This window comes from Ranitomeya imitator, chromosome 2 (genome assembly GCF_032444005.1).
Source record: "Ranitomeya imitator isolate aRanImi1 chromosome 2, aRanImi1.pri, whole genome shotgun sequence".
NCBI classification, from domain to species: Eukaryota; Metazoa; Chordata; class Amphibia; order Anura; family Dendrobatidae; genus Ranitomeya; species Ranitomeya imitator.
Genome location: NC_091283.1, coordinates 762981254 through 763004784, shown reverse-complemented (window position 1 = coordinate 763004784; position 23531 = coordinate 762981254). Strand labels below are relative to the sequence as shown.

Below are 23531 nucleotides of genomic sequence, written 5' to 3'. Positions count from 1 at the left end.
ACCAGGCAGTAAGCCACCGACAGAGCTTTCTCACTACTATACCAGGCAGTGAGCCACCAACAGAGCTCTCTCACTACTATACCAGGCAGAGAGCCACTGAAAGAGTTCTCATTACTATACCAGGCAGTGAGCCACTGACAGAGCTCTCTCACTACTATACCAGGCAGAGAGCCACTGACAGAGCTCTCTCACTACTATACCAGGCAGAGAGCCACTGACAGAGCTCTCCCACCACTATACCAGGCAGTGAGCCACTGAAAGAGCTCTCCCACTGTTATACCAGGCAGAGAACCACTGACAGAGCTCTCCCACTACTATACCAGGCAGTGAGCCACTGACAGAGCTCTCCCACTACTATACCAGGCAGAGAGCCACTGAAAGAGCTCTCCCACTACTATACCAGGCAGTGAGCCACTGACAGAGCTCTCCCACTACTATACCAGGCAGTGAGCCACTGACAGAGCTCTCCCACTACTATACCAGGCAGAGAGCCACTGAAAGAGCTCTCCCACTACTATACCAGGCAGTGAGCCACTGACAGAGCTCTCTCACTACTATACCAGGCAGAGAGCCACTGACAGAGCTCTCTCACTACTATACCAGGCAGAGAGCCACTGACAGAGCTCTCTCACTACTATACCAGGCAGTGAGCCACTGACAGAGCTCTCTCACTACAATACCAGGCAGAGATCCACTGAAAGAGCTCTCATTACTATACCAGGCAGAGATCCACTGAAAGAGCTCTCATTACTATTCCAGGCAGTGAGCCACTGACAGAGCTCTCTCACTACTATTCCAGGCAGTGAGCCACGGACAGAGCTCTCCCACCACTATACCAGGCAGTGAGCCACTGAAAGAGCTCTCCCACTACTATACCAGGCAGTGAGCCACTGAAAGAGCTCTCCCACTGCTATACCAGGCAGTGAGCCACTGACAGAGCTCTCTCACTACTATACCAGGCAGAGAGCCACTGACAGAGCTCTCTCACTACTATACCAGGCAGAGAGCCACTGACAGAGCTCTCATTACTATACCAGGCAGTGAGCCACTGAAAGAGCTCTCATTACTATACCAGGCAGAGAGCCACTGACAGAGCTCTCTTACTACTATACCAGGCAGTGAGCCACTGAAAGAGCTCTCCCACTACTATACCAAACAGTGAGCCACTGACAGAGCTCTCCCACTGCTATACCAGGCAGTGAGCCACTGACAGAGCTCTCTTACTAATATACCAGGCAGAGAGCCACTGACAGAGCTATCCCACTGCTATACCAGGCAGTGAGCCACTGACAGAGCTCTCTCACTACTATACCAGGCAGTGAGCCACTGACAGACCTCTCCCAATACTTTACCAGGCAGTGAGCCACTGAAAGAGCTCTCCCACTACGATACCAGGCAGTAAGCCACTGACAGAGCTCTCCCACTGCTATACCAGGCAGAGATCCACTGAAAGAGCTCTCATTACTATACCAGGCAGAGATCCACTGAAAGAGCTCTCATTACTATTCCAGGCAGTGAGCCACTGACAGAGCTCTCTCACTACTATTCCAGGCAGTGAGCCACGGACAGAGCTCTCCCACCACTATACCAGGCAGTGAGCCACTGAAAGAGCTCTCCCACTACTATACCAGGCAGTGAGCCACTGAAAGAGCTCTCCCACTGCTATACCAAGCAGTGAGCCACTGAAAGAGCTCTCCCACTGCTATACCAAGCAGTGAGCCACTGAAAGAGCTCTCCCACTGCTATACCAGGCAGTGAGCCACTGAAAGAGCTCTTCCACTACTATACCAGGCAGTAAGCCACTGACAGAGCTCTCCCACTGCTATTCCAGGCAGTGAGCCACTGACAGAGCTCTCCCACAGCTATACCAGGCAGTGAGCCACTGACAGAGCTCTCCCACAGCTATACCAGGCAGTGAGCCACTGAGAGCTCTCCCACTACTATACCATTCAGTGAGCCACTGACAGAGCTCTCCCACTACTATACCAGGCAGTGAGCCACTGAAAGAGCTCTTCCACTACTATACCAGGCAGTGAGCCACTGAAAGAGCTCTCCCACAGCTATACCAGGCAGTGAGCCACTGAAAGAGCTCTCCCATTGCTATACCAGGCAGTGAGCCACTGACAGAGCTCTCTCACTACTATACCAGGCAGAGAGCCACCGACAGAGCTTTCTCACTAGTATACCAGGCAGTGAGCCACCAACAGAGCTCTCTCACTACTATACCAGGCAGAGAGCCACTGAAAGAGCTCTCATTACTATACCAGGCAGTGAGCCACTGACAGAGCTCTCTCACTACTATACCAGGCAGAGAGCCACTGACAGAGCTCTCTCACTACTATACCAGGCAGTGAGCCACTGACAGAGCTCTCCCACTGCTATACCAGGCAGAAAGCCACTGACCGAGTTATCCCACTGCTATACCAGGCAGTGAGCCACTGACAGAGCTCTCTCACTACTATACCAGGCAGAGAGCCACTGACAGAGCTCTCCCACCACTATACCAGGCAGTGAGCCACTGAAAGAGCTCTCCCACTGTTATACCAGGCAGAGAACCACTGACAGAGCTCTCCCACTACTATACCAGGCAGTGAGCCACTGACAGAGCTCTCCCACTACTATACCAGGCAGAGAGCCACTGAAAGAGCTCTCCCACTACTATACCAGGCAGTGAGCCACTGACAGAGCTCTCTCACTACTATACCAGGCAGAGAGCCACTGACAGAGCTCTCTCACTACTATACCAGGCAGAGAGCCACTGACAGAGCTCTCTCACTACTATACCAGGCAGTGAGCCACTGACAGAGCTCTCTCACTACAATACCAGGCAGAGATCCACTGAAAGAGCTCTCATTACTATACCAGGCAGAGATCCACTGAAAGAGCTCTCATTACTATTCCAGGCAGTGAGCCACTGACAGAGCTCTCTCACTACTATTCCAGGCAGTGAGCCACGGACAGAGCTCTCCCACCACTATACCAGGCAGTGAGCCACTGAAAGAGCTCTCCCACTACTATACCAGGCAGTGAGCCACTGAAAGAGCTCTCCCACTGCTATACCAGGCAGTGAGCCACTGACAGAGCTCTCCCACTACTATACCAGGCAGAGAGCCACTGACAGAGCTCTCTCACTACTATACCAGGCAGAGAGCCACTGACAGAGCTCTCTCACTACTATACCAGGCAGAGAGCCACTGAAAGAGCTCTCATTACTATACCAGGCAGTGAGCCACTGAAAGAGCTCTCATTACTATACCAGGCAGAGAGCCACTGACAGAGCTCTCTTACTACTATACCAGGCAGTGAGCCACTGAAAGAGCTCTCCCACTACTATACCAAACAGTGAGCCACTGACAGAGCTCTCCCACTGCTATACCAGGCAGTGAGCCACTGACAGAACTCTCTTACTAATATACCAGGCAGAGAGCCACTGACAGAGCTATCCCACTGCTATACCAGGCAGTGAGCCACTGACAGAGCTCTCTCACTACTATACCAGGCAGTGAGCCACTGACAGACCTCTCCCAATACTATACCAGGCAGTGAGCCACTGAAAGAGCTCTCCCACTACGATACCAGGCAGTAAGCCACTGACAGAGCTCTCCCACTGCTATACCAGGCAGAGAACCACTGACAGAGCTATCCTACTGCTATACCAGGCAGTGAGCCACTGACAGAGCTCTCTCACAACTATACCAGGCAGTGAGCCACTGAAAGAGCTCTCCCACTGCTCTGCCAGGCAGTGAGCCACTGAAAGAGCCCTCCCACTGCTATACCAAGCAGTGAGCCACTGAAAGAGCTCTCCCACTGCTATACCAGGCAGTGAGCCACTGAAAGAGCTCTTCCACTACTATACCAGGCAGTAAGCCACTGACAGAGCTCTCCCACTGCTATTCCAGGCAGTGAGCCACTGACAGAGCTCTCCCACAGCTATACCAGGCAGTGAGCCACTGACAGAGCTCTCCCACAGCTATACCAGGCAGTGAGCCACTGAGAGCTCTCCCACTACTATACCATTCAGTGAGCCACTGACAGAGCTCTCCCACTACTATACCAGGCAGTGAGCCACTGAAAGAGCTCTTCCACTACTATACCAGGCAGTGAGCCACTGAAAGAGCTCTCCCACAGCTATACCAGGCAGTGAGCCACTGAAAGAGCTCTCCCATTGCTATACCAGGCAGTGAGCCACTGACAGAGCTCTCTCACTACTATAGCAGGCAGAGAGCCACCGACAGAGCTTTCTCACTAGTATACCAGGCAGTGAGCCACCAACAGAGCTCTCTCACTACTATACCAGGCAGAGAGCCACTGAAAGAGCTCTCATTACTATACCAGGCAGTGAGCCACTGACAGAGCTCTCTCACTACTATACCAGGCAGTGAGCCACTGACAGACCTCTCCCACTACTATACCAGGTAGTGAGCCACTGACAGAGCTCTCCCACTACTATACCAGGCAGTAAGCCACTGACAGAGCTCTCCCACTGCTATACCAGGCAGAGCCACTGACAGAGCTATCCCACTGCTATACCAGGCAGTGAGCCACTGATAGAGCTCTCCCACTGCTATACCAGGCAGTGAACCACTGAAAGAGCTCTCCAATTGCTATACCAGGCAGTGAGCCACTGACAGAGCTCTCCCACTACTATACCAGGCAGAGAGCCACTGACAGAGCTCTCCCACTACTATACCAGGCAGTGAGCCACTGAAAGAGCTCTCCCACTACTATACTAGGCAGTGAGCCACTGACAGAGCTCTCCCACTGCTATACCAGGCAGAGAGCCACTGAAAGAGCTCTCCCACTGCTATACCAGGAGGTGAACCACTGAAAGAGCTCTCCTACTGCTATACCAGGCAGAGAGCCACTGATAGAGCTCTCCCACTGCTATACCAGGCAGTGAACCACTGAAAGAGCTCTCCCACTACTATGCTAGGCAGTGAGCCACTGACAGAGCTCTCCCACTGCTATACCAGGCAGAGAGCCACTGAAAGAGCTCTCCCACTGCTATACCAGGCAGTGAACCACTGAAAGAGCTCTCCCACTGCTATACCAGGCAGAGAGCCACTGATAGAGCTCTCCCACTGCTATACCAGGCAGTGAACCACTGAAAGAGCTCTCCAATTGCTATACCAGGCAGTGAGCCATTGAAAGAGCTCTCCCACTGCTATAACAGACAGTGAGCCACTGATAGAGCTCTCCCACTCCTATACCAGGCAGTGAACCACTGAAAGAGCTCTCCCATTGCTATACCAGGCAGTGAGCCACTGAAAGAGCTCTCCCACTGCTAAACCAGGCATTGAGCCAGTGACAGAGCTCTCTCACTACTATACCAGGCAGTGAGCCACTGACAGAGCTCTCCCACTGCTATACCAGGCAGAGAGCCACTGACAGAGCTCTCTCACTACTATTCCAGGCAGTGAGCCACGGACAGAGCTCTCCCACTACTACACCAGGCAGAGAGCCACTGACTCAGCTCTTCCACTTCTCAAATCACTTAATATAATTGTTTTTTTCTTTTAACTTTGGCTTGAAAAAGGGCTGCTTGTACTGAAAGGTCACCATTCAATTTTTTTTTAACTTTTCAATGATGATGCAATAAAGGAAAATCTGAAAATATTGGTAGCTTTTCAAGTCAATTTCCTGTTCTTGAGTTCAGTGACTGGGTGGAAAGTTGCTTCCAAGAAGTAGAGCGTTACAGGAGGAGTCGTATAATACAGCAGCACCGTTAGAGCATCATAAGTCAGTGTTAAAGTAAATACCTGAACTAAGTGCTAGATGTTGGTTTGGATACATTGGCCTTCATGGCATTTGCTCTTTTAATGCTAAAGGGAGCTGAGCTTCCATTGTTATACACAACACCACGCAACATCACCGCAAAAGATCCAAATCTGAGCAAACATAATACACAAATCAAGCCTAACAAAGCTGCAAGAAAATTAGTACAGACAGTATGCTCTTTAGCTGGCCATACACTGGAGATTTCAGACGGCCGCTATCTGAATAATCTGCCAATCACGATTGTTCCGTGAAGGTGGTCATTCACCATACTTTGAAACAAGGAATGAACGACAATCGGCAGATGGATCGCTGCTTGCTTTGGGACCTGAGCCTGATTATGATGGCAGATCACCTCTTCCAAAAATATCTTCCATGAGTCGCTGTCTGTCCCACTTTATCGTGTCACCAAAAGGCGCCGTCTGATATATCTAGTGTACGGCAAGCTTTAGTCTTTCCAATTACCTTCAGAGCTAGGGCTAGGAGTAGATACAGGAAACTGGTAGGTGGGAGTGTAAGGATTGATCTCTGCAGCAGAGAAAAGCAGCACATATGTCCACATGTACCAGTGGTATTATCACCAACACGTCAATAATCCCTGATAACTCCTGCAGATTATAGAATGCCGACCATGCGTAATATATGGTATACTTTGTATATGGCGAGGTGTGGTGTCGTAGCTATAGAGCCACATGTCATCTTGCTAAAAGATGTTCCAAGAATATGACCGCCTTCTTAATAGGGTTAGGACCATTACACTTAAGAAACACCATTAATATGTTAGCAAACAGAAAGCTTTATCCCCCGTCTTGTGTAATTGGGCACAAAGGAGCAGTGTGACCTAAGGACTACATATGCGGACACACATTCACTTCTCAAGCCCATCTTCAGATACCTTCTACTTGAGGCTTGGCTTCAGGAAGCTCAGGAAATATGTAAGTAGGGGTATAAGGGTTTTCTTCAGGAGAATCTAATGAGCAGTAAATTGAAGAAAAAAAAACAAGAGAGAAGTGCAGAAATGAAAGAAGAACCCCAAAAACAAAGTAGCCCTGTAATCCATATCGCTGAAGGATTGACTTTATGACTTTATTCTTATCTGTATAGATTTCTAGTGTGAATTCTCAAGCAAATACTTGGCCAACAACTTTGCTATACATGTTTAATATCACACTAATATTGAGCACCATGAAGTATACGAAGGTCAGAAAGCTCAGATCTATGAAGGATTTTGACTACAGGAGGTACTGAAGTTACTCTTTGTGTACTGTCACCTTTAGCTATCTATGTGCCATCACAAATCTACAGTAACGACATCCACACACACAAGATAATTGTCGGATTACAGGTGTTATCCAGGATGGTCGAGGTCATCCATGTTAGATCAGTCACCCGGCATCTTTACCGATAGGCTGATATCTGGCGGCGACTAGAGTCAGACAATGTAGAGAGAGAGAGATATATGGAGGGGGATTGTGAGCACCTCATAATATGTGTGGGGGCACTGAGTGGACATTATACTGTGGGGCCTCAATGTGTGAGGGAAGTGTGAAGACATCACTCTTTTTGGGGGGCACTGTAGGGGCATCATACTGTGTTGTGGGCTTTGTGGTATCTGCATAACGTGTGTAGGGTGCATTATTGGAGGCATCATACTTTGAGGGGGCACTGAAAGCGTTAGAACACTACAAATCTTCAGAAGTGCAATATGTAGGTGTTCATGCTGCAATACTTGTATCTTTCCCTGAGTTTAAAAGTTGGGAGGTATGCTACTCCTAGACAGTACCATGACCCTACATACGTCATTAAAAAATGCTATGGTGCCCATTATTTCTATGTACGCCTCTGTCTTTTTTACTGTAATATAGGAACAACGTGTTGGATAATTTGAAGGCCTGCATGTGAACATTTCCACAGAGGATATAAAGCTATACAATCACAAAGTAGACTTATCTATGTAGGGATTACCTTACTTAAGGACTTACGGGATCTTCCCTATGGAATACTTTAGTCTCCTACACTATCTCCCACTTTATGTTTTGCAGTATATTGATGTTTGCCATCCTCTTTTAGTGTCCATCAGGCTAATTTCCGCCACTATAGTTACACCCCTGTGAAAGAGGCCTAACACCTTATGTATTGTCATAGTCTGGAGACTTATCTCTACGACAGATTTACCCATATCATAACATTCAGAAGTTTTCCTTCATCTACACAAAAGTCATCCAGTGCACACTCCGGTAGTAGACCATATTTAATAGTATTAATTGGAATAGATGAATTATGTGCTGAAAATAAATAATATATCAACAACTTTACTTTTTACAAGACAAATCATGCAGATATAAGCGATGAAAAGGTGGCAAAGGAGAGCAAAAAAAGTAGACACTGATCCAAAGTCTAGGATACTATATTTTAAGTGTGACGGCACTGACAAGCTGAAATGCTTCGCCCTCGGGTTTGGACCAGTAAATTACACAGACGTGGCGGTCCGTGACATCGGTGCACACATTTATCACTGGGCGATACTTAATTGCGCACAGATAAAGACTTCAAATTAATTAGTTATGTCAGACTTTCCTGCAGCGGAAAAACAACTGTGATTTATTAAGAATAAGAGGACGTTCTCTAGTTTAATGGCTTGGTGCCTGCAAACTACAAAATGTGTATCAGCAATCAGGCGGCATTAAAAGACAATTAGATCTCAAATGACGGAAATAATTATTATGAAAATCACTCAAGACAGAGCAGCCGGACAGTTAGTAAAAGCAAAGGGTGGAAAGATAAAGGCCGATGCTCATCTTCGAGGCTGCCAATAATCACACAAAGCGAAAATAGAGGGGATGCCGGACGAAAACAATTAGAATCCAGCTCTTTATTTGTCTCGCCCTATTAGAAGACATTCCCTTTGCATTAGTTTGGGTAACTCTCTCCCAACTATGTAATGCTGCAATGCAATTAGCAGAGAATCAAAATCTAAAAAGAATTCTAAATTCAAAGCACTATAAGCAGAAGCACAAGAGGCTTATATCAAGTACCCCAAAATGTCTGCTCACGCCCGTCCCACTATAACCCAATTCATGTGTGTAGGTTATAGGAACACAAATCCAGATTTTTATAAAACAAAAACGCTGCTCTGTTGCAGAGAAATCTAGTTTAGAAATTATATGCACATTGGTCTGGAAGTGCTCTGGTCGGGACAGAGCACTTTGGCAGCCTTGGCTCCAAGCTCAATTCTCAGCCTAAAAGCTTGCGTACACAAGTTACCCATGGTTTTCATGGACAGCACTCATACCTATGATATTCTATGGGACTCTGCACATGTCAGATTCTCTTCTCGGACTGAAATGTCCGCTGAAAAAAAAACAGGAGGCTTGTCCGATATTGATCTGATTGTTGGATCAAAATTCTCAATGCAAGTCTGTGGGTTTCAGAAAGAACTGATGTCACTCTGGTCAAACTCTGACGAAATATTCAGGAAAGTGAATAAAATATTTAATAGATTTTATTTTATTAATATTCAAATCATGATTATACACAAAACCATTAAAAAATGAATCATAACCAAATTACAGTGCACAAAAATTTTATTAAAAATAGATAAAACCACATGATGTATAATAAAAATTTATTTTACTTTGTATATAAACAAATATATAAAATTATATATACATATATGGAAAATTCCCATACATATATATAAAAGAAGATGTGTCTAGCAGGGGACAGGGAGCAACAGACCGTGCGGCAGCAAGTATATAATAAATTATATTTAACCAGAATACCAGCAACATTAAAAGGAGGTCATTATGTGCTATTATAATAACAGAATAATGTGTGTGCAGAAAAAAATGAATAAAAAAATAATAAATTAGTGAACCTAACTGCTACCTCCACTAGGTGACTGATATGCTAACTGTGCCAACTGTCAATCATCTAGGGAATAGCAGAGTAAAGGTACCGTCACACTAGACGATATCGCTAGCGATCCGTGATGTTGCAGCGTCCTCGCTAGCGATATCGTCCAGTGTGACAGGCAGCAGCGATCAGGCCCCTGCTGTGATGTCGCTGGTCGGGGAAGAAAGTCCAGAACTTTATTTCGTCGCTGGATCTCCTGCTGACATCGCTGAATCGGCGTGTGTGACGCCGATTCAGCGATGTCTTCGCTGGTAACCAGGGTAAACATCGGGTTACTAAGCGCAGGGCCACGCTTAGTAACCCGATGTTTACCCTGGTTACCATCGTTAAAGTAAAAAAAACAACCACTACATACTTACCTACCGCTGTCTGTCCCCGGCGCTGTGCTTCTCTGCACTCCTCCTGTACTGGCTGTAAGCACAGCGGCCGGAAAGCAGAGCGGTGACGTCACCGCTCTGCTTTCCGGCTGACCGGTGCTCACAGCCAGAGCAGAGAAGCACAGTGCCGGGGACAGACAGCGGTAGGTAAGTATGTAGTGGTTGTTTTTTTTACTTTAACGATGGTAACCAGGGTAAACATCGGGTTACTAAGCGCGGCCCTGCGCTTAGTAACCCGATGTTTACCCTGGTTACCGGCATCGTTGGTCGCTGGAGAGCTGTCTGTGTGACAGCTCTCCAGCGACCAAACAGCGACGCTGCAGCGATCCGGATCGTTGTCGGTATCGCTGCAGCGTCGTAGTGTGACGGTACCCTTAGGCTGCCGTCACACTAGCAGTATTTGGTCAGTGTTTTACATCTGTATTTGTAAGCCAAAACTAGGAGTGGAACAATTAGAGGAAAAGTATAATAGAAACATATACACCACTCCTGCATTTATCACCCGCTCCTGGTTTTGGCTTACAAATACTGATGTAAAATACTGACCAAATACTGCTAGTGTGATGGCAGCCTTAGGCTGATAACAGCGTGGAGAAGTAGTGGAAGTGCTCTATCCCGCCCAAAGCACTTCTGGCCTCATTTGTATAGCACTTCAAAAAGCGAATTATTCTGCACCAGAGCAGCATTTTTACTTAATATGTGTTTTCACTTGTATTCTTATAGCCTACACACATGTAATCAGTTTGGGGTTCATAGAAGTTATCAGAAGCTTGTAATTATTCTCCACTTAGTTACAGGTGCTGGAAGCAATTATTCCACCTTTTTCCATAGCATAATTCTAACAAAGTACTTCAGTTTGAGTAATTTCTGAGAAAACTGAAGACATTACCTCTATTAAGTCGGTGGATCTGCTTGAACATGGTCTTGTACCAGTCCTTTGACCTTTCTGTGTTCTATGAAAGAGTAAAACATTTTGGTAAATGAAAATATTTTGTTGGCGAGGAGAACCTGTCACCACTCTTTTAATAAAGACTTGCATTCCTCATAAAACAACTATTCTGGATCATCTCTTCTTAGAACTCCACCATACCTCTGATAAACTTTTAAGAAATACACTAATAAATTGACAACTTGATGTCACCCATCAGTCTTTTAGGAACAAAGGCCAAATAGTAACACCCGGTTGTCAGAACACCTCAATAATATTAAAGATTAATATAAGTTTCATAATTATAAAGTCCTTAGCTACGAAATAAGTCCTAAGACAGAGGACACAGAATATCCCTTTCATAAAGTACCATGCAAAACATGGAAAAAAAAACAAACATCTGCCTCATGGTTATGAATTGAATACATATGATGCATCTCAGGTCCTGATGAGCACATTGGGGTGCGATTCCCGGGATATAACATTGATGGATCCTTATTTGAGGTTTGATCAGTGGGGAAGATAGCTATCGTCCAAGTGAGCACCGCAGCCAATTCTTGTGCCGAGTGGTGAAAGCCCTGAGGCTGAACCATCTTGAGCAAACAAGGATGACCTTTTCTAAAATTAGAAAATGAATGATTTTGCTCCATAAAACACCCCTGCTATGTACAGTAACGTTACATAACACAAGATGTTGTCCCACCAAGGACAACATCTGCAAGGAGTTTGTATGTTCTCCCCGTGTATGTGGGGGTTTCTCCAGATACTCTCGTTTCCTCCCACACTCCAGACATACTGATAGGGAATTTAGATTGTGAGCCTCATCGGGGACAGCGCTGATAATGTAAGTAAAGCGCTGCGGAATACGTCAGCGATATATAAGCAAGGCATAAATAAGTGACATACCTAAAATGCCCTTTTCCTGTCCATTCACTGCTGTAATGTACACACTGAAGCTCCTCAGCCGAATATTTCCCTTAATATTACTGGGAGAGCAGTGGGAGGAGAGTTATTCGCATTCAATGGCCAGTTCTGTGCAGACAAGCCCCCGCATCTACTTGTACTAAATTGGAGGGGGCACAACCATAGACACACTGGCAGGCAACAATCAAACTTTTCACCATCACTTCTAAGGATATCAGCTAAACTCTAAGTACCAAATATATAAATGGAGAACATGTTGGATACATCCCTGAGGATACAACTAACAGATGCAAACAATTATTTTCTCCTGGTTGTATACTGCTCATATCTTCATGGTCAATTCAGTTTTCACCACTGCATTAACTTTTATAGGACTGAGGAAGATAGGGCTTGAGTATCTGTCAGTCAGTCACAAGGAAGGGAATAGATCAATGTTTACACATGTGCAATACAGCTCCATTCACACAAGTGATTTTGGTCCCCTGTTCCCATGATTGATGGGGGTCCCAGCAGACATATACACGGTGATCATACATTTATCATGCGTTTAGTAGAAAAAACCCTCTAAGGAAATAAATTATTTTATATACAATCTCATATGGTTAGAAGCCATACAGACACTGGCATGGGAGATGCCTTACCCGGAGTGGTATGCCTATTTCGTCTGCTGACATATCTCCTGTGTAATGAGGCGAGCGGACCTCCCTTCTTGTATTATCTACTGAGTTTTTCGGTGCTGGGGGATTATCTGGACGTTTCCACTCCTGGAGGGTCACTCGCTCTGCTTTTTCATAGGGAGAGCCATCTAGCACAGGATCTGTAATAATAAAAAAAAAAAATATCTCATGACACTGTCTAGCATGGTCTTAAAAAGGACAGAATAGCAGGACCAGAAATGGACAACCTACTGGAACATATGTTCTAGAAGTCTAACTAAAAGCATGTGACGATTGTAGCATGTCACTAGTTTCAAACAGGGTCAAGAAAATGGACTAGAGATGAGCAGAAAGATTCACAATACCTAGTTCTGACCTCTGGTGTGATCCTCTGTTGCAGTTGGACTTCACGTCAATGGCCGGCATCTCCTGGGAGTCTCGCTCGCTTCCTATGCCACCAAACATCATAAAGTCACTTGAGGTCTAGTCACTAAGTCTCACATGATGTCTTCGAGCCTAGCAAGTGACAGTGGTGCCCAGAAGATACCATATCAAGGATGTCCTTCACTAGAACAAAGTCCAGCTGCAATAGAGGACTGGTGCCGAGATTGGAATTGGGTGCTGCAAATCTATTGGATCTTCCTTAAAATGGGCGTCATACATACATATTACATACTGTCTATACCATAGATGTACCTTCATCAATACCCAAGATTTCGCCAGCCTTGTTGTAAGTACCAGAGTGGGCATTACGTAGTATAAAAATCCTAGATAGTACATAAAGCAAGATCATGGCAATGATCTTAAAATAGACACGCTGCGATGCGCCTGGACAATCAATGGCATATCAAGCTGTACATGCAAATGACAAGGCCACAGAGTATACCAACACTATCCAGCAGCACGTAAGACTATATACTCCATGCTCAGCAGTGTATATATTAACCCTACACTACCTTTCTTCTGAACAATCAGGACTGGCAATGTGGTTGGCGCTCTTAGGCAGGTCATCCATACCAACCAGTCAGATTTGACACTGTACAAAGAGCAGAGACAGGGTAATAAATCGCAGTATAAATAGTCCAATAATGAAAGGGGTTATTCAGAACTATATTATATTTTTTGGCTCAAAGTAAAAGAAAAACAACAGGCAGATAGTTGCTAACTATCTGTCTATTCTATCCAGCACCAACTCATAGCAATCACAGACCACTCCAGTCAGCCATTCAGTTGCTCCACGTCAACAAAGCAGCTCTTCTTCTTCAACGGGCTGTTTTATCTATGGGTGTGACTGCTGACATCATGCTGATTAACAGCCAGATTCCCACAGTTAAGCAGCGGGGAGACAGCTGTCAATCATACTTACATCAGCATTCACGCACCGTCAACAGAGCAGAGTGGACGAGAAGCTGTTCTGCGGACGTGATGTCAGTGGAAGCTTCAGAATCACCAGCAGGAGCGATCAGTGACCTCTCTGTGGCGGCAGAGGTGTGCAGTGGGCACAACAGGCAGCAACTACCTACCTGTTTGTTCTTAGAACCATAGTACACAATTATTTAGTCTTTGATAACTCCTATAAAGGGTTACTACCATTATAAACATGCTAGTCCTCAGTCTAGAGGGAGATTCTACGGAGAGGTGTAGGCCCTAGAAGTGAGACCCGCACCCAATAGAGATGAAAAGCACATCTCATAGGTCTGGTGAATATGTCATAAATATCTATAATGGGAAGAAAACCTTTTGTTGTTTATATATTTCTATGACTGAGTAGTCCTCTAAACCAGGGGTCCCCAACTCCAGTCCTCAAGGCCCACCAACACATCATGTTTTCAGGATTTCCTTTGCATTGCACAGGTGATGCAATTATTACCTGGGCAAGACTAAGGAAATCCTGAAAACATGACATGTTGGTGGGCCTTGAGGACTGGAGTTGGGGACCCCTGCAGTCTAAACGATAAGCCATTTGATCACTTTATTACCCCAAAATGCTGTTCAAGCAGCACAAAATTCGGTTTTGAAGTTGTGGCTGGAAGCGCATTGGGTCATGATGATGATGGCTGACCCGTTCGTGACGCCACCTGTGGTATTCGGTCAGGGTGACCGACGCTGCTTAAGGGGTGCGCTGGGTTGATGTTATGGCAGCTAGGTGGTATACCTTCCCACAGGTGAAGTATATACTCAGGGCTTCCCGGTGTGTAGATGGTGGATGGTGAGAGGTGCAGAAAAGAACAAGGACACAAGGTTGCAGTCTCTTTACCTTTACTGAAGACTTCAGCATCCACAGTCCAGGGCACCAGATCACAGGACAGTCAGAGTCCGGCCGGTTTGGAGGCAAGTCCAGAGTCCCCTTGTCCAGGTGGAAAATCAATAGCCTTCCTTTGCGCTGTAGTGGTGTAGTCCCTTACTGCCTAAGGCTTCACATAAGGGTCTCACAGATGCGATGTTTCGCTCTCTCTGTCCCCCATGTAGGACAGGACGAACCCGTATGACTGGTGGCTTGAGGCTGTTTATAGGGACTCTAGCATGCCCCAGCCTCTAGGGGATGCCACCGAGCCTCCTGGATATAGGTGCGGGCAGGTAACCTGAAATTAGCTGTCCTGCCGGTCTCTGGAGCAAAGCATAAAGGTCCTTACTCCCTCGGTGTTTCGGCTACTGGGATTCTGCGCCTCAGAAGGAGGCAGCCTGTGGAGGGCTGGTCCCCTTCTGGCATCCTCTCTTTTGCTCTGACTTCCTTCACGCTCGCTACAATACAGTTCTGCCTTCTGAATGTCTCTTTCTGGGAGCTGCAGCTCTGAGGGCATGCACAGCTCCTTGGACCCTCTATCCACCTCAGACTACTGTCTGGAACATTCTAACTTTCCCTACAGACTACCAGTTATATATATATAGGGAGTGCCCTAATAAATAGGAGCAGAAGCTCCCACTGGTGGTCTGGAGTGTGAAATGTGGGCATGTTTGTGGTACCTGGATGCAGTTATCCTTCTTTGCCTCCAAACGTAGTATCATAGTATCACTCTCCCCGAGAGGAAAGCAATACCACTGTGACGACCAGGATCCTGGGGCGCTGCACTTACAGCTCCTCAGCCTCACACTGTATTCTCGATCTAGCAGCACCCTCCCTTGGCTGACTGACAGGACAGGGCCAGTAGCCAGTGTGCCAGAGCAAGTAAACTGCCAATCACCCAAGGGGAGAGTGCTGCTAGTTGGAAAATACAGCGAAGGCTGAGGAGCTGTAAGTGCATCGTCACTCACCAATACGCTTCCAGACACAACTTCAAAATGCAATTTTTCTTGCTGCTAGAGTAGCATTTTGGGGTTATAAAGGGATCGCATTGGCTTATTACACAGTCATAAAAATGGTTTGAGGGCTAAGGGGTTAAATTGTTGAGAGGTTCCCTTCATATACAATCAAATCCCTTACCTTTTTCATGGGCTAGGTAATTGTTAAAAATGAGTAGTTGCTTTGCGCAACCCTGGTCCACATCAGTGCTTTCTGGCCATGAAAAGGACCTTCAAATATTTCCTTACCCTTCGTTATCTCAGGCATGTCATATGATTAGCCGGGCTGGCGAGACGTCACTTGTGTGCCGCACAGATGATGGACATGCCAGACCGACGAATCATACACTATTATTAGTCAGCTTAACACTTTACATGACAGTGTATTGCCGCCGAGTAAAGTTGAATGATCAGTTGGGCCCTGCCACATGCTGAGGTCTCTTTCCCAATGTAATGTAGTGTATTATTATGGGTGGATTTTTAAACAGATTATTTTTTATGTACATCAGCTCCATGAACTATAGCAATTCAATGCTAATAAATAATATTAAATCCGTGACCTCAGTTGCACCATGTACAGAGATATTTTTAGCAGCTAATATATATATATGATGCCCACCAGAGTCTCATTATAAGCTGATCAGCTGGATACAGAGACATTTCACTAAGCAGCATTTTATTACATTTACTAATCAAGGACGGAGGAGGCAGGTGAATATTACAATCAGGCATGATCTTGTTCTAGTGACAGCGGTAATTAGATCTCAGATTTATTCCAGACATCTACACATTTAGTAGGAATCATCTCTGCAGACATCGGAAATTCCAGGCTGAAGAGTCATCTCTGATTAATGTAGAGATCCTCTAACCAGAACGTGACCTTAATTTTAAATTTATGTGTTGTTACCTTTGGGCAGAACTCCATAGTTAATATTTAATACGTGTCTTTTTCTATATGGCCAGAAATGTCCAACATCTACCAGTAGAGGGCAGCTTATACCTGCTCTTACATTGTTTAGTGTCAAAATAACTTGCAGAACTATTAATAGGGGTCACGCCCCAAATTCAAAAGATGCCCTCTACACATAAGCCATCCTCTTCAGTCAGAATGTGAAAAGTATATTTAGCCAGTCTTTAATTCTATCTAATCCTGCTAATCACAATACTGCCCTTAGCAGTTCCATTAGGGGTTGTCACTTTCTGAATTGCATTGTTGCCTTAGGCCACGTTCGCACCTTCAGTATTTGGTCAGTATTTTACCTCAGTATTTGTAAGCCAAAAGCAGGAGTGGGTGATAAATGCAGAAGTGGTGCACATGTTTCTTTTAGGGTTCGTTTCCATTTGCGAGAATCACGTCCGTGTCTCGCATGTGAAAACCAAGCTCTGGCGCCGGCACTTGGGAGCGGAGCGTGCGGCTCCATGTGTTGCTATGCGGCTGCACGCTCCGCTCTGAAGTGCCGGCGCCAGAGCTTGGTTTTCACATGCAAAACACGGACATGTTTCTCGCAAGTGGAAAGGAGCCCTAATACTTTTCCTCTGATTGTTTCTCTCCTGATTTTGGCTTACAAATACTGAGGTAAAATCCTGACCAAATACTGACTGTGTGAATGTGGTCTAACTCGGCAGATTTGCCATTCCCAATTACAGAATGGTGGCAAATCATGCGGGAGCTTTAAGGCTATGTGCACACAGTTTTTCAGGGTATTTTTGGAGCAGTATGGCTATGTTTCCACGTTCAGGAAATGCTGCGTGTTTGACGCTGCATGGGGCCGCAGCGTCAAACACGCAGCGTCCAGATGTTACAGCATAGTGGAGGGGATTTTATGAAATCCCGTCTCCACTATGCGTGGTAACACGCACCCGGCGGCCCTGTGATTCCCGACATGCGGCGCGTCTTTTAAGATCGCAGTATGTCCGTGTACCTTGCGGCGCCGCTGCGCCGCCGCAAGGTATAACACAGAGCCCTATGTGTGGGGTGCGATGATCCCGGATGTGTGCTATGAACACATCCGGCATCATTGCGTCTCAGAAGGGGCGGAGCTTAGCGCGGAGCTGGTTTGCCGCTCCGACCAAACCGCCGGCCATCCTGAAGGTGGACACATACCCTATCTCTCCAATTCCTCCTCCAAATCTTAGTTTCCGCTCTGAAAACTCAACAAAAAGACTGTGTGCACATACTGTAGCCTAACAAAGATTTATTCTAAATATTCGGGGGTCAGTGATAGGGTTAAATTTGGTATTCTGACAATTGGCCAAAAATAAAATATATGAAATTTAAGGGAACCAGTCACTATGGAAACGGAACTGAGCAAATATACTGCATAGTATATGTTTAGGTAAGAATATTCAGTATAATTGATAATAAAATCCCTGCCCATTCCAGGCTCTGAAGTCGGTGGGTGGTCTGGCTGTGACTACAGACATAGCTGTCAATCACTAATTAGGATTGTTCACTGACACTCCTAAGCTGATATTTAACTCCTTCCCAACCAACCCCAAAAAATAATTAAAAATTGAATTATTTATTTAATGTTTTTGTATTTAATTTTTTTTTCTTCTCTTCTTCGGGACGAATTGTATTTATGAATGACATCATTCAATGTACTGGAAAACGGAAAATAATTCCAAGTGCAGTGAAATTATTATTAAAAAAAAAAAATCCTGAAATTATTTTTGGGTTTTGCGCTCACCTTATTCATTGTACGATAAAATGTCTTCGTGAAATTAAAATGACGGTTACACTTTAACCCCCCTAACTCCGAGGTGATTTTCTGTTTTTCATTTTTTTTTCTCCCATTCTTCCAAGCGGCACAACTTTTTTTTATTTTTCCAGCTGTATAGCTGCATGACGGCTTGTTTTTTTGTGGGACGAGTTGTACTTTTGAATGACACCATTCATTCTGACGCATAGTATAGGGGAAAATGCAGTGCAATTTCACAATTTTTGTTTTGTTTTGCTTATCATTTACCATGTTCATTACATGGTAAAACTGACCTGGCAATATCACTCCCCAGGTCAGTACGATTGTACAGATACCAAAGATGTATAGTTTGTTTGTTTTTTATATTTAAGTGGCGGAAAAAAAATGTGACTTTTTTTGCTTTTCTCTCCATTTTCCGAGACCCATATTGCTCTTATTTTCCAGGATCTGGGGTTAGGTAAGAGCTTATTTTTTGCACCCTGAGCTGATGTTTCCACTGATACCATTGTGGGGTAGATACAATGTTTTGATCGCCCGTTATTGCATTTTATTGCAGTTGAGGTGACCAAAAAACATTATTGTGGAGTTTTTTTGTTTTTTTTTCATTACGCCGTTAACGATTGGATTCATTTAATTTATTCTAAATTTTGATAGCTCGTACTTTTCTGAACGCATCAATACCAAATATGTGTATTTTTTCAAAATTGTTTTAATAGGGCAAAAAGGGGTTAATTGAACTTGTGTTCTTTTTTTAAAAAATATTTTAAACTTTTTTTTCACTTTTTACTGTTTTTAATGTACCCCCTTAGGAGACTTGAAGTTGCGATTGCCTGATCACCTGTGCTGCACATACCAGAGCTTCAGCCCAGCTATGTATAGCAAAAATCACAGCGACTGAATAGCAGTAAACTGACCGCTATTCACAGGCGCCGGGCAGTGACAACAACGCCCATCGTTTTCGGGTCTTGATGACTGCAACGGGAGCCAGTGACGCTGATGAGAGTTGCCGTGAGTTCCCGGCGCCTGGGAATAGTGGTCATTTTACTGCTATTCACAGTCAACGGAGCCAGATTCAGGGCACATGGACTACGGTGGAGCTTCGTAAGAACATTTTAGGTAATACATTGGTGAATGAGGAACTGTTTCTTATTTTTATTTCTGTCTTTTTATGTTTTTAAGGTATCCTTTTCTGGACTATTTCAGATTCGGAGCATTACAGAGGACCTGCATAGAATTTTGTCTACATTTTTTTCAATAAATTGGTAAACCAGGGAAAGTGTGGGGAAGTCTTTATTCAAATAAAGTTTTTTTTCTATGTGTGATTTTATTTTTTATTACTGGATTAGTAATGGGGGTGTCTCATAAACACCTCTCCATTACTAACCCCAGGGGTTGATGGCATCTCTGATTTTTGACAAATCACCAGTGTCATCAACCCCAACTATCATTACCCCAATTGCCACCGCACCAGTGCAATCGCAAAGAGCCGGGCAAAGCGCTATCTCATGTGATACGCCAGTTCTCGGACGGCTGTGAGCTGGTATTTTTAGGCTTGGAAGGGCCCAAAAACCATGGACCTTCCCAGCCTAATAATATTAGCCCACAGTTGTCAGATTTACCTTTGCTGGTTATCAAAATTAGGGGGGAGCCCACATCATTTTTTTTTTAATTGATAGGATAAATAAGGCTAAAACACCCTTTCCTGCCAAATGAAAGGCGGTGCAAGGTTATTATATGTAGGGGGCTTGTGAAGTTATAGGCCTACAAGAAATCTATATATTCCAGCCTTGGGTCACGTTCACATGTTCAGTATTTGGCCAGTATTTTACATCAGTATTTGTAAGCAAAAATCAGGCGAGGAACAACCAGAGGAAAAGAAACACGTCACCACTCCTGTATTTATCACCCACTCCTGGTTTTGGCTTACAAATACTGATATGAAATACTGACCAAATACTGAATGTATGACCGCTGCCAAAATCTGAATCTTTTCCCACAACAGTATATTGTATATGAATCTGCTCAGCTCCGCCTGCTCTATAGCATGATGTCGGCAGATTAGACTGCTGGCTCCCTTTGTTGCGTCACAATAATTGTAGTAATGTTAAAGGACATAGTTACCTGGTAGTAAAGAGGCAAGAATAAGGGACGTGAACTTGGATATAAATTTGGACAAACCATTTAAGGTTTAACCAGACATCTGTGTTGCATGTGAATCTAGTTTTCCAATTTTACCGTCCTTTGTTTTTTTACGGAAGACAACTGTTGCTTCAGTGGGAAAGGCACATAGCCAGAAAGGGTCAGATACGAAAGAAATCTAATAATTTTACCAAACAGATGCAAAAGCAAATAAGCGTGAATGGCATCAGTGTCATACCTGGCAGACTACTAAGCCGTTTTTGCTGCTCTGTGATAAAAAAAAAGCAGAGAAATAAGTGTAAGACAGTCAGTTTATCATGCACGCCACATACGAGCTATACGCAATAGACTGTCAATCATAATGGAAAGTGACACAATCAGAGGAAAAGGGTGAACAGCAGAACTAATAGGCAATCTGTACATCGAGAGAATGGTTCAATCCGTGAGCATACACAGTATGAGATCATATCTAGAAATCAGGTGGACTATACACATGCAGTAATTTTTCTAAGCAAGCAATTGGTGAGAGCTGATATCTGAAATTACAATGATGACAAGAATGTACTACAATCCTATTGAAGGCATCATTTACATGTTACCATAGAATAATACCTTAAAATAAATAATACAATTCACAAACGAGGATCCTTTGGTTATTTGGAGGGAGGAAACAGATGTCACTTTTGGGGTTAGGATTGGTCCTTGCCGCATTTCTCCTCACAATGCGCACTGACAGTGCGCGCTCTTGTCGGTCCATGACACTTCTCTTTAGGCCCGGGGAAGGAGTGCACTGTTACTGTGCACTGAAAGTAATCTCACACAGTGACAATGGAGAGCCTACTGAGCATATGTTGGAATTGACAGTCGACACATGCTCAGTAGAGCAACGACTAGCCCAGCCCCTGAAACAGATGTCATTGATGAAACTTCATTTAAGGCTGGGGAGTGAAGCTACAGCAGGGACCGCAGTCTTTGCCCCCTGATGAAGTCTCCTTCGAGTATCCCAGCATGCACTGGAGATTCTCAAATGAAATGTCATCAAAGTAGAAGTATGAAAAAAAAGTAGTTTGAATAGAGAGGCAATGATAGGGACTTTTTAATTAAAGTATATTAGAAAAGCTATTAGATTATGTAATTAAATCTACTATATAATTGTCTAAGGGTCGCTTCCGTCTGTCCTTCTGTCTGTCTGTCACGGATATTCATGGGTCGCGGCCTCTGTCTGTCAAGGAATCCAAGTCGCTGATTGGTCGTGGCAAAACGCCCACGACCAATCAGCGACGGCCACAGTCCGGCGGCAATATGGCCGCTCTTTCCTCCCCACAGTCAGTGCCCGCTCCATACTCCCCTCCAGTCATCCAGTCAGCCCTCACACAGGGTTAATGCCAGCGTTACCGGAGTGCGGTGTAACGCACTCCGGTTACGCAGCTATTAACCCTGTGTGACCAACTTTTTACTATTGATAGTAAAACGTTCTAATGTTAAAAATAATAATAATAATAAAAAAAGGTTATTCTCACCCTCCGACGTGCATGCTGTCCTCGGCAGTGCAAGCGGCAGGTTCCGATTCCAAAGATGCTATGCGAGAAGGACCTTCCATGACGTCATGGTCATGTGACCGCGACGTCATCACAGGTCCTGTGCTCTTGCCAACCCTGGGACCGGAAGCTGCCGCGTGCACCGCACACAGGCGACAGGACTACAAGGGGCCCTCGGAGGGTGAGTACCGTATATGTTTCTTTTTTATTTTTTAACCTGTTACATACGTGGCTGGGTAATATACTACGTGACTGGCCAATATACTACGTGACTGGGCAGTATACTACGTGTCTGTGCTGTATACTACGTGGCTCTGTGCTGTATACTACGTGGCAGAGCAATATACTACGTGGCTGGGCAATATACTATGTCACTGGGCAATATACTACGTAACTAGGTAATATACTACGTAACTGGGCAATATACTATGTGACTGGGCAATATACTACGTGACTGGGCAATACACTACGTGGCTGGGCAATATACTATGTCACTGGGCAATATACTACGTGGCTGGGCAATATACTATGTGGCTGGGCAATATACCACAAATGCTTGCTTCATCCAGGCTACCCTACCAATATTGGAATTTATAGAGACAGGATTAACGTTTCTCCCTGCACCATATCTCTTATATTTGTACTGATGAAGTTCCGGATGTGGACCAAAAACGTTCAACTTGCCTTTATGGATGCACATCAATAAACCTTTTGCATATTATAATTATTCATCTAGAGTGCCAAGTTTTTTTGGATTTGGATTTGTTGGGCTGGATACCCTACTTAAGCACCTACTCTATACACTACTACGAGTGCCGTGTTGTTCTATTATTACATGGGCAATATACTACGTGGCTGGGCAATATACTACATGGGCTGTGCAATATACTACGTGGACATGCATATTCTAGAATACCCGATGCGTTAGAATCGGGCCACCATCTAGTAGACAGATATTTAGGTATAAACTCAATGTTAGTTTTTGACTACCCCTTCTACTGGTTGGAATGACAATATAGCTTTTGAGCCATCCCACATTTTGCACAATCAGTTAACCTGTTCTATTCTTTTCTCAAAGACATATCTAATTTTCCTAATAAATCAACTGACTTTTAGCAATGCACCTATAGAGCGACGGATTTCTGAACCATATATAAACGCATGGCTGTATAGAATCACCATGTGAAAGTAGATATGGCATAATAATATATTTAAATTAAGTAAGGCATCCCGAATTTAAGATAACAATGTTAGTCCCACCTCTGGTATTATTTGGCCTTTGAGAGAACTTTCCTTGT

At 44.7% G+C, this 23531-nt stretch overlaps 1 protein-coding gene across 2 annotated transcripts in view; it reads right to left on the bottom strand.

Annotated features, from left to right (window-relative positions):
• LOC138665682 (sorbin and SH3 domain-containing protein 1-like) overlaps positions 1-23531 on the bottom strand; it is a 532199-nt gene that overhangs the window by 103413 nt on the left and 405255 nt on the right. For both annotated transcript variants that reach the window (XM_069753392.1, XM_069753393.1), the window contains 3 exons: positions 20934-20963; positions 12561-12736; positions 10957-11020 (listed from right to left, as the gene is read on the bottom strand). In XM_069753392.1, coding sequence (XP_069609493.1) covers positions 10957-11020; positions 12561-12736; positions 20934-20963 — 270 coding nt within the window. The remainder of the gene's footprint in view (positions 1-10956; positions 11021-12560; positions 12737-20933; positions 20964-23531) is intronic.